This window comes from Ammodytes marinus (assembly GCF_949987685.1).
Source record: "Ammodytes marinus genome assembly, chromosome: 19".
Taxonomy (NCBI): domain Eukaryota; kingdom Metazoa; phylum Chordata; class Actinopteri; order Uranoscopiformes; family Ammodytidae; genus Ammodytes; species Ammodytes marinus.
In genome coordinates, this window is record NC_137223.1 from 21148395 (window position 1) to 21161380 (window position 12986).

Genomic DNA, 12986 nt, shown 5'->3' on the forward strand with positions numbered 1-12986 from the left:
ACACACACACACACACACACACACACACACACACACACACACACACACACGTACAAACTCACAATCATACTCACACAGCAGGACATCCTCTCAAGTGAAATTGCAAACTCAGCGTGTGTAAACCGGGAAGTGGATGGTGAACTGGGTCATTGTCCAGCCCCACACACACACACACACTGTTAATTACCCCTTCCCTGTGCTCCCAGTGTGGCATTCTTTTATTTATGATGGAAACTGCTGAGCACCAGTAAAAACCTTCTTTATAAGGTCATGATCATTTCTTTATACAGCATTTTTGTTTTGAGATTGAACTAGATCTACCACTTGGCAGTTATTTGCCTTGGTGTTCAGTTGCATACAGTTGCAGAATGGTGAAAGTACAGTGCTGGTAGTCAATGCTTTAAAGAAGGTAAAGCTCCTTGGAAGCTACAATATGGTACAAGGTAACTGCGACCTCACAATATGTAAGGATGCAGTTACCTTTGACCTCCAACTTTGGTCCTCACTTATCAAATGGAGTTAGCTTGTGTCTGTGAGTTTCTTCCTACAGCACAATCACATGCAGGCTAGGTTCACTGACTTTTAAGTTACCCGTAAGTGTTGATGCGAAGTGTGAATGTGGCTGTCAGTATCTATCTGTTTTTTAAAATGGCCTAAAACACACACACACACACACACACACACACACACACACACACACACACACACACACACACACACACACACACACACACACACACACACACACACACACACACACACACACACACACACACACACACACACACACACACACACACACACACACACACACACACACACACACACACACACACACACACACACACACACACACACACACACACACACACACACACACACACACACACACACACACACACACACACAGACAGAGTGGTGTTCTCCATCTGTAAACTCCTGACAGTGTTTAGTGAAGGCGTGATGTTGTGGACTTTGTGCTGTTGTCAGGGAGTATCCGGGGCTGGGAGACGGTGGCAGCTGCTATACTGCCTGACTGGCTGTGTGTGACACGGTTGGGTTCATTAGCCATGGCTACATTTAGCATGAGTGGGCTGTGTGTAATACAATGCTTAATTGAGCTCTGAAGCAGGTTGCCATAGCTATGTTTTACTTTGTGTGTCTTTGACTCAGCAGAATGCATATGTCCACACACATTCCCTATGGCTTACGTTATGTGATATTTTACGTTAACCTGATGCACCTTGTCTTACATGTCCACTTTCTTGATAATGTCGTGATAATCCTTTTTGAGAAAATGTTTACTTTTTCAGCTGACTACCACCATTTGTTTTGTACATGTAGCTGTAGCTCCTGTGTGTAGAATGCATTGTTTTTGTCTTTGATGTGACAGAAGGTTTGCCTCACCGCGTCCAGAAGTGACTGCACTGTGTGTTTTGGCTGCACTGTGTGTTTTGGCTGCATATCTGAGGGAAAGAAGTGGATTTTTGGGTTTATATCCTCAGCTCCTTAATGGGTTCATTTGGGTTATAGGGTTGGGGTAAGACAGTTAGCTTTATGGTCAGTGGTCAGGAAATGGGTCACTCCACTGTTAAAAATATACCATTTATCTTCTGTCTGCTAACAGTCAAACATGTTTCTGTTCTAAATACAAGTTATGCATTAGGGCTATGCCCTTGTTAAAGAGCTGGCTGTGTTGTGTTTTCTAAGAAGATTACTTGTGTGTATGTTTACTGCTGTAGTGAAAACTCTGTTCAGAGCAGTATTTCCTCTCCTTGACCTTTGCCTCAACAGTCTGCAAGAAAATAATCTACAAAATAAAAGTAAAATATTTCATAATAGTAACACAATCCACTTTCTTGGTTGCAGTTATGTGTTTGTTATGCCTTTGCACTGGTGATATCCGAAGGCAGGAGGCATTATATTTTCGGGTTATCCACATACGTACGTCCATACAATTGCCTAGCAGGAATATGGAAAGTATATTATTAGTAGCATGAAGCCATGTTGTTGAATGCTCTCTTTGTAAAATCTTTGGATAAAATCATCCGCTGAATTATTTTTCTTCACAAAACTAAAGTATGATGTCTCATTTGACTGAAAAACAAGAATGGAATAAATTATTGACATGACATTTTTTTTTAGGAATTGAAGAAGGATTCCAAAGAGGTGAAGGAGACAAAGAGCGAGCCCAAAGAGGAGACGGCCCAGCCTCAGAGGAGAGAGAAGAGTGCGGGGAACGTGGCCAACCTGGTCCAGAGGATGAGCACCATCGGCATCCCAACAGGCGGCTTCCAGCCTCAGCCTCCAGCCGCTGCCAGGAGTAAGAGGCGCTGTCGCGTGTGTGTGTGTGTGTTTCTGAGAGTTTAGGTGAAATTATACTTAGAAATGAATGTCAAAGTTTGCTCAGTTTACTGGATGAGTTAGGCTCTCTTAACTGATATAAAAACAAAAGGCATGTAAACAAAGGGGCCCACCATAGCGTTATCAATACTGCCTATATCAGATTGTGAGGAGAAATTCACTGATTTAGAAAAAAATATTTCGACAGCAAGCGTTCTCCAGAATCGCTGACTTCTGCTTTAAGAGACTTACAACTGGCAGTAGGCAATAGGCAGTTAGCAATAAGGTTCTTGCCTACTGACCTTCACTGGACCGATCGAAATCAAACCATGCTTTCCTGTTCCAGTGGTGTTACCTACTGAGCTATCCAGCAGTTATATTGACTGGAACACAAAGGCCTTGAGAGACTTAAAGCCTGTGCAGCAGCTCTGCTAGTTGTTTAGGGCGTGCCTGTTTCCTGCTGCTGGATCACCTTGTAGACTTCCTTGTGGGGGGTGAGGGCTTCTTCTCCAAAGCCCTCCCACTTCCTGGATCTATAGACACCTTAATGCTTTCTCTCTCTCTTTATGTCCCACGCAGCATCCCGCCCCCTTTGACACTGTACAGTAGACACAGAGACATAACGCAGACACGCTCCAAAGCTTTTTATCAATTTCAAAACAAAGGTGACAGGTGAAGCCACACAACAGGTTTGTGGACTAACTGGTGTTTTTCTGTCCTGCCTTTTACCAGAGCCGAAGAAGAGGCAGTGCAGGGCGCTGTTTGATTACCAGCCACAGAACGAAGATGAGCTGGAGCTGAAAATCGGGGACGTCGTAGAATTCATTGAAGAGGTGAATGACTTGATACATTGTAAATATCCATGCAATCTTACAAACTGCACATTCTGATCCAAATGTTTTCCCTTTGGAACGGGTGAGAAAAAGCAAGTGGGGGAATGCAATGTCCTGCGATATCCACATTGACCTTTTAAGTGTTTAGCATTGAAAAAAAACTCCAGGCTTCAGTTTTGGATTGTAATTTAAGACCTGCAGGTGTGTCTACTATTCGAAGCACTTAATGCACTTAACAACTGTAGATACAGCAAGTGTGTTGAGGGCAAGACACAACAAGTGTGAGACGTGGCTGACTGTGCCTCAGCACTGTGAGTTGACTGACTCTGTTTGCAACAAGAAGCGCTAATAGTTTGTTATAGGGAAACTGTGTATGTGTGTGATGGCCAACAATAGACGCATCACATTTATATTGCAATGTAGACATTGATCTTAAACATATTAAATTATACTACTAATTGCAACATGTACAAAACAGTTTTTATTGTGAATTTAGTATTATTTCCCTGACTGCTCAAATTAGTTTTTGTAATTGAAGAATAATTTGATGATGTAGGCCTATGTGTCGATCATATTTCTGTAGCACCTTACGTTATATGTAGCATGAACAGCATCATTAGTTGAGCTACCTACGAGTTCACTCCCCGAGGAACACAGGACTTTATTTTTTTTACTTTTATAAAATTTAGGGGAGAAAAAGCAACATTTCTGTGTGTGACTGGTTGATGAATTTTGTCTCCGTGCAGGTTGAAGAAGGCTGGTGGAGCGGCACCTTCAACGGCAAGTCCGGTCTGTTCCCCTCCAACTTTGTCAAAGAGTTTGATGCTATGGGAGACGACGGGGAGACCAACGACACGGCAACAGCAGACGAGACTGGTGAGAGAGAAACAGCCAGCACACACACACACACACACACACACACACACACACACACACACACACACACACACACACACACACACACACACACAGCCTCTTTAATGTGAAGGGTTCAGCTCGGTTTGAAAAAAACACAGGGCAAGGTTAACTGCAATTGTATGTTTGGTTAGACCGTCACACGCTGTCAGAGCAAAAGCTCAACGCAGCTGCATTCACTGTGATTGTTTTTCTTGTTCTTCATAGACTCAAATGTGGCTGTCAACCTGTGTGGTGTGATTTTAAAATGCTCCTAATGTCCAGGAACACTGTACATTTCAGAAATGAATGGCAACAAAGCAAAGACAAATATAGTAATGGAGCGGTTCAGGTGTGTTTGTAGCCCAGCTGGAACAAGCCTCAACATGAAGTTTGGTTGAAGTTTGCAGTTTGCAGTTGAATGTTTAAAGAGATACAGCAGCTCTTCAAACAGCTATGTGTTTGTGTGGTGGGTGTGCCAATATGAGCTCGAGGATGGATATTGTTTGAACCATTTGAACTTTAAAGAGAGGAACTGTTTTGTTACATCAATTATTATACGAGCTCTTTCAAGTTATTAATATTGTGCAAGTTCTCAGTCTTGCAATGTTTTTCACCAGTGTTTTGGTATACTGTTGACATTCACAAGAACTGCTACTGATGTTTTTAATGAACACATTTTTTAAAGGTGGAATCAGCGACACTATGTGCGCTAAAATAAATTTAGTGTTAACACAAAGCCTAGGTGCTGTAAACTGGCATGTAAACAAAGGTGCCCACCGTAGCGTGCCCGTTTACAGAGCATATGCTGTGTATTAACACCAGGCCTTTTTTCCCAGCGTGCATACATTCCGTACAGCTCATCGTGAAGAGATATCCCCTCCATTTGAGTGATTTTGACAACAATCATTCTCCAGAATCACTGACTCTTTGTTTTTAGCACCCTCTGCAGGACGAAAGGATAATAGAGCGTGTATTTTAAAGGACCAATCATGTATTGTGTACATTGTTGCAGCAGGAGGTGAAGCAGTTAATAGTGATAACCCCCCACCTGTCTCACCCTGTATTATTTTGTCCCCAGATGCCAGTGCAGTGGAGAGCAGCGCCACGCCCACCTCGCCTCTGCCCGCCTCGGGGAACGGAGTGATCGCTCAGCCCAAGAAGATCCGCGGCATCGGCTTCGGAGACATTTTCAAAGAAGGCTCGGTGAAGCTAAAGCCCCGACTGCCCAGCCCCGAGGTAGAGGAGCGGAAGGAGAAAGTAAGTGTGATACGGAGTTCAGTGTATACAATATACACAAGAAATGTTGTTAGCTAATAAACTAGCAGTCCACATCATATTTAAACACTCCCTTTGTCGAACTGATTTCAGGCTTGTTCCATAGCGTTTCTCACACGGGATTAGTTCATGCACAACACCTGTCCAAACAGCCCCGGCCTCACATCTGATTTAGCAAAAACTAATGCAAATCAGATTCACTGCTGCTCTAAGGAAATCAAATTCATTGTTTAAAAAAATTAAAAGGAAAGAAAAGAATGTTACTCTTCTGTGTAAATGTCAATTTAATTTGTGGCAGGCTGAAAAAGCCCCCCCCCCCCCCACAGTCCCATTCACATGTCTTTACTTCATTCACAAATGACATGGAATAGCTCTGTTGTTAATTGTCTACCTCGAGGTAACGCCCAGATTTGTGTGAAGTTTCTGTTTGTTGTGAAAACACTTGTTTTGCTGTCATCAGCACACGCTAATGTGTTAAAGTGTGTATGAGGTCAAAGGGGGAGAGGCCAGTCCCCCTCGTTACCAAATGAACATGGCACTGCCTCTACCTGTGATATGCACACACCCACAGATACCCTGCAGAAAAACCAAATACAATTTTGAATCTGAAATAGCAGCGCAATATTTGGCCTTTAAAGATGATAAGGAAATACCATCCGTACTGACTCACAGTTTGAGGTTGGATTTTGTTCCGTGAAGGATTTAAGTGCGAAAACGGTATGAATTTTAAAATGTGAAATAATTGATTAACCATTTTGGAATGACCAAAGTAAACACAAGGCAGGATGCACTGTGGTTAATAGCGTGCTGATGATAACATACTGACATAGAGGTGTAAGCATTAACACCAGGCTGGCCGCTCCATTTAGTTAAGCATGTACCTGCGTTCTGAAACTCTCCCCTCTTTTCCCTCTCTCTCTCTCTCCTCTTCACAACAGCCCTCACTCTCTCCTTCACCACTAACCTGGCCTCATTCACTCTCCTCCACTCCTCACATACCACCACATGCCCCATGCTCTCACAGCCAACTCTATCTTGATTTGGCTTGGAGCAGACACATAATCCACTCACCACTGCCCTTTGTCTGCAGTTGTTATTGTAGCGCTTGTGACATTTTCAATTATCGTACTACTTTGAGCAGCTTAAGGCGAGACACTGTAGGTGAATTGGGTAAAATTATAGATTTATTAATGAAACTTTGCCAGGTCATTACCTACATTAAAACAATTATTTTTTGTGTGAACATTTTCAGAAATCTTTTGAAAAAATATAATGTTCAAGTCTTCAAATTGCATTTTAAGGCCCGTTTTTAAGGACAAAATGTGTCATAATCAAACAATTAACAACATGTGGACAAATCCTTCAGTAATAACATTCAGTTGATCTTTGGTGCTTTAAAACTAATCTTGAGATAATAGCTGTTAAAAATGGTGTTGTATTGGAGAAATATACAGACAAGGTTTAGTCATATAAAAGACCACAAGCAACATTGACCAGTGCTTGAAACAACTATGTTCTAACCTGCCATGTCTTGCCTTAAACCTGACATGCTACATTTATTCTATTAGTGCCCCAACATAATCACACTTGTGTTTCTTTATTTATTTCCATGTAGTCTTTTTCTTTGCCTGCATTCAAGTTGTAACATCATATATTCCTTCTTTAGCAGAGAAAAAATATACAAGCTGTCCTTTCACTTTTTTTTCCAGTAACCTCTACAATCCCTTCCTACTAACCCCATAATTAACATTCATACTCGGCAGTGCAGACTCGAGACCCAATTATTCCATGTTCAGAAACCTGACCGTCTCACAGACAGGTCTCACATCCACTCATACGCGATAAATCATTTCCATCTGTATGGTTTTGCTTCATTTTAGCCAATCCCATCATTACCATCCGCCGCAAAGCCCGCCCATCCCAACATGACAGACTCGCCGAGAGTCGACGGAGACGGCAGATCAAAAGGTAAAAAAAAACGTATTCATCGGAAAAGAACACTTTTCCTGTTTGACCTTGTTAGCATTATTTGCATCTGTCAATAGTTACAGCTCCACTGTTTGGTTTGGATAGGATTAAAACATAGCTTTCGCAGGCTAAAAAACTACTGTAGAATTTGACCACTTTGACAAAAAGATTAAAGCCTCCCCCCCCCCAAGTAGGTGAATTTTAAGCATTTGGAAGTGTGTGTGTTTATGTCCCGAAAAATATATCGACAGTCAGAAATACCAGCTTGAACGTGTGCTTTCAGCTGTATACATTGTCCCCAATCAGAAGCCATTGTTTCTGTCCCCTCAGCTAAAGAGTACTGCAAGGTCACCTTTGCTTTCGAGGCTACGAACGAGGACGAGCTGACCATGAAGGAGGGCGACGTCGTCCACATCCTCAGCAAGGTCAGTGTTTCACCGTGCGATATTAGCCTAAATAGCCTTCTACATCGATTGGCTTTTGTCACTGTGCATTCCTGCTCACAACTGCACCACTGATATTACGGTTTATCTCATAGCCCCAGAATCATCACCATCAGCCTGTCCTAGCCTCTTCTGTCACTGTGTGAAGCCCAAATGGGAAATGTAGGCTCCTCTTTTCTATGACATTGGCCTCTTTTTAACATTAGCATACTTTAAGCTTGTTGAAATACAGTAGGTGCAGGCAGCCCAAAAGTTTTGCCAGTTGAAGCAAGGCTGGATAGTTTGTGTGTTGGGCTATTTTATTTGTTTATTTCTGGATGTATCTATTCAGGAGGAGTATTTAAATTTGACAGGCAAGTTGGATCAAAGCCTGTCCTCCTGTGACTTTTGCTGCATGTCGAGAGCTGATAGTATCCTGCTCGGGACTTTGATATTTTTTGCTGCTTTTCAGACGGATGGGGTCGACGTAACTCTATTTATAATTTATTAGTTAGCTTTTGGACTTTTTGGACTTTGACATAACACGTGTAGTTCTTTCCTCTCCTCTGTTCCGCCGTGTGTGTGTGTGTGTGTGTGTGTGTGTGTGTGTGTGTGTATGTGTCTGTCTGGAGTGGTGCGCAGCCCTTCACAAAACAGGAGAGACTATAAATGCACAAAACAATTCAGTAGACACTGAAACATAAATAACATTAGCGTTGATTAGGCATTATCGGCTATATAGAATTTTTAAAAAAAACTTCTTGAATTTCAGGGAGGGTGTAGGGCTCCGCTGCTTTCATGTGTAGACGGCTGTTTGTGTGCACTCTGCGAGAGAAATACGGCTTTTTGCTTTTCATTTAGAATCAACCGAAATAACCTGTTTTCGTCGTTGAGTCTTAAACAGTTTACAACATGTGTGGTCGCTGTAAAGCAATGAAGGGCCTTGTTTTAATTTAGAAGTTTTTCTCACTGTAAAAGACCTTAATAAGTCACTTTTTGTCTGTAGTTTAGCATCTTTCTTTCTGTGACCGCTCAGCTGTTGTTAGGCCTGCCTTAGTCTTGGAATTGACCCAGAAAGTTGGCCTTGAGATTTCACGTCAATCCGTCTGCACACAGAGATACTCGCACTCGGCTGCCTCAGACATGTTGTTATGGTATGATGACTGTGACTCAGGGCTTGAGCCAGTCATAAGGACAATGTTTACACAGAACCATGACTCCGTCGGCTGCCCTGACCAGACTGTTTTATAAGAGCTGCCACCATCTAGTGGAGAGAACCGAGAAGTGCTTGTTCAGTGACCACACGGGCTGTTATTGTTATTCTGCTTGGTGGGGTTATATTCTCTTCTGAATGTTCCCTTTTGCTGCAAAATGAAGGAAATCACAGGCCCATTATTAGACAGAAAGAGATAAGGCAGATATGATACAATTTAAGTAGAGAATTATTGTCCCCATTCACTCTTTTCTTTTCATAACGCTATCTCACAGGACACAGGAGAGCCCGGCTGGTGGCGAGGGGAGATCGGGGGCAAAGACGGCGTCTTCCCTGACAACTTTGTCATCATGCTGCCCGAAGCGGAGAAAGAGGTGATACGATATGACCATTCACACAAATGCAGAATGTCAATGTCAAATTGTTTTTTTGTTTTTTTTCATTGATGTAGGTTTTATTTTTGAATCACTCATTGTTTAAAAAGCTCTAAAAAAAATTCCTTCAGCGTGGAATATAAATTTGGAGCCTGGAAATATTTCATCCTTAAGTCCTTGCACCAAAATATCTCGGCAGATATGAATGATTCTGAGAGAAAAAAACTTGTAAAATGAAACAAAACGTGGAGTGGGCAATAATGAGTCCATTTCTCGCCCTGCTCATTTGATCTCAGCTCTTGACATATGTCGTGCTGGACCTTCCATCATCTTAATTAATATGATGGAGCATTAGGAAGGGCTTTTTCCTGAATGAGTCACCGGGGGCCTCTTGATAATCGTCACTCTCTGTAAGTGTGTCTCTTCTGATGGAGGCCACCTGAGTTCTGATCCCTTCTGTTCTGCATGTTCACCTCAAGAACCCTTGGGGTGTCATCACAGAAAGTGAATTGAGATTTACATTTTTTTTTATTCACTCTCTACAGATCTCATTCCACAATTAATTACATTCTGTGTAATGTCCTTATGTTCATATTTTAGACGCCCACGCCGAGAGGGTCAGTGAGGTCATCGGCCAGGCAGGAGTCGGAAGAGGTAAGCCGTCAATTCCTCTGATTGAAAAGACACCACATGACAGGATGTTACTGTAGGTCTGCGACACACACAGGCAATGACCACACACCACTAGTCTAGTCTTTATCAGTGAAATTACATTTTGTTTTTGCCATGCATTTCTATAATTTATGTTGAATTATGCCATCTTTGTTGCGGGTACATTTACCACGGTTACAGCCAGGTGACAACAAGTGTGTGTGTGCGCGCACCAGGGATGGAAATTAACACCCGCCACACGCCAAATGCGGGTAGATTTGCGTGCTGGCGTGTAAATTGTGTCACTTCACCCGCCACTGTGTCGGGTAATACTTTCCAGTCAGGTCCGATCTAATTTGCATATTTAATACATTCGTCATGAACATGATGACAGGGCGCTACACAGTTCAACAGTTTCTTTTTGCCTTTCTAGTCGAACTGAACTACGGCGCGATCCGCTCCGCTAGGAAATACTATCTGCGAGTTAACGTGTGGAGGCATAAGTCGACAAATCAATCGACTTACTTTGCCCCCTTTTTTTCTTCCCACAGCAGAGGTTGAGGTGCTGAAAATAAAGTGAAAACTGCGCTTTTCCTTTAAGCAGCAGAGCTGCCGCCGTAATGTTACAGTAGCCTATTTACATCAAATCCCTAATGGTCATACAAATGAGAGGCTTTATTTAAACGCTGTCCGTGCTTAGAGGTGATTTTAATTGTGTCGGCTGAAACAGAAACTAACGGAGGGATTCAGCTCACATACAGTCCCTTGAGTCGCGCAGTCAGTTTGTCGACATGGCTTTGTGTTTTAAGGCTCGAGACATACAATCAGATCGCATACAAACAGGGAAGCCTTTCCCATCGGTATCGCTAACGGGGAGAATATCCCCGGTTATTATTTGAGCCTCAAACCACAGAGTTCTTCCACGTGCGGTGGCTCGCGCACTCACTAGTGATCTCACGGTGAAACGCTGCTTTGCTCGGACGAAGGCATCGTGTGTTTCTAGATGATTTAACGTCATAGTCTCAGACGAGCGTTTAACATTATGCTGCATCTTTTGCACTGCGCTGTTTTTTATCAACAGTGAAAACATGGTCCCACAGCGGACTCTTATGTGTAGCTGATTACTTCATGCACGCACCTTGCAGAAGTGACGCTCCTGCAGCGCGCTCACGACCAGACGTGACACGGTGACATCTCCCATTAATAAAACGGCATAACTCCCTGATTTTCATATTTCTATTTTTAAATTCGACTTGAGCGCAAGTGGAAAACCGGTCATTGTGTCGACACATTCACATCCCTAATGCATATGGAGAAAGTGATAAACACTACCACACCACAAAGACTGATCAGACCTGCATCTCTTATTAGTTAATTATATGAAATGTTGATATTGTGCACAAAATCAACATTTCATATCATTAACTAAAAAGAAAAAAGAAATCTAAAGGTAACTTCAATACTGTATTATAATTATTGACTAAATGATGAAAAAAAGGTGTCTGCAGGGCCAGTGAAAATATACAAGGGGCCAGTAAAACTCGGATCTATTGGCTAAGCGGGCCAGTTGGGAAAAAAAGTTGCATTGAACCCAGAGTATATATGGAGTTCAATTATACAATGTTTTGAAATAAAGATGGCGTGTATTGTGTATCATATAGTAAGAGTGTACCATTTAATTTGCAACTCAGTTCCTTGGTAGCACCTACTTACAGTACAAATTACTTCTGATGGAAAACATTTGTATGAAAAACACTTTCATTAGCTATTCTTACTATTGTATTGTTTAACATTAACGCATATATAAAAAAAGATATTGCGTATAAAAAGTGTCTGGTAAAAAAGATGAGTGGCTGGTAGGCAAAAAAGTTAATTTCCATCCCTGGCGCGCACACACAGACACACACACTCAGACTTAGACTCAGACTCACACACACACACACACACACACACACACACACACACACACACACACACACACACACACACACACACACACAGTGTTCATGTCAATCACCTATGCAGTGATACAACAGACTGATTGCATCAGTAAATCCCAGTTATTTCCAAACTGTAGCTGTTAAAGTGGAGATTTAATTATCAGATAAAATCAAATCAGTTTTGAGACGTGTCTTATTAAGTGCACCATCTCTGCAATAATGACTGTTAATGTTGACACTTTGTAGATTCAACTTGTAGTCAACTGGAATAATGTTGCTCAGCCAATATATGTTTGCCCCTAAAAGGGAAATAATAATTCTGCTGTTGTGAGTACGTGACCACACTCTACAGCCCATAAAGCCTGTCAGAAGTTTGTTAGCTCACTCATACATCACATTATATTCCTCAGCCTCCAACCAGGCATATAGAAAGCACCAACATACTGTTTAACTGAAGGCAAGGCAGGGTTATTTGTTAATAACTGTTTAGCATATAGTCAATAAAAAAGAAGAGGTAACACTTTATATTAATGGAACAATAATCATCATGAATTCATGTCTGAATTAAAGTGTAACTAAAAAAGATGCTCAGGTTTTTAAAAAGTCAAATAAAAACTAAGGTAAGGTAAGATAGAATAGTGGAATGCAAATGACAGCATGGAGACAGTGCTGTGCGAGATATTATCTTAGGTGAAAGGCACTGCTTTTATCTGCTGGTCCCAGAAAACCTGAGGTGTTCACGCTTTCCGGGAGATTGTATCAGATACGTAGCACATACAAAGTGAATGCAGATTCTCCGTGTGTAGTTTTAATCATGGTAACAGCAAGAGGTCCCAGACTATCTGAGAACTGGATGGTTTATAATGCATTAGCACATCAGAAATGTACTTTGTAACTTAACCATTTAGTGCCCAAAAACCAACAGCGGCCTACTAATAACGTCCACATATTTTCTGTAAACTCTTAGAATCCCACCCTGTTTTGAAGTCATCCTATCAACATGTTGTCATCGACCATTTTCAATCACTGAAATATAACAGTCTGTGCATAAATACAGTACAGTTTGGTTT

The 12986-nt window shown here is 41.9% G+C and overlaps 1 protein-coding gene across 1 annotated transcript in view; it reads left to right on the forward strand.

Moving 5' to 3' along the window:
* Positions 1-12986, forward strand: part of cd2ap (CD2-associated protein) — a 50403-nt gene that overhangs the window by 16364 nt on the left and 21053 nt on the right. Inside the window, exons 3-10 of the mRNA XM_080047464.1 lie at positions 2146-2323; positions 3076-3176; positions 3923-4052; positions 5152-5330; positions 7229-7316; positions 7647-7741; positions 9227-9325; positions 9926-9979. Coding sequence (XP_079903590.1) covers positions 2146-2323; positions 3076-3176; positions 3923-4052; positions 5152-5330; positions 7229-7316; positions 7647-7741; positions 9227-9325; positions 9926-9979 — 924 coding nt within the window. The remainder of the gene's footprint in view (positions 1-2145; positions 2324-3075; positions 3177-3922; positions 4053-5151; positions 5331-7228; positions 7317-7646; positions 7742-9226; positions 9326-9925; positions 9980-12986) is intronic.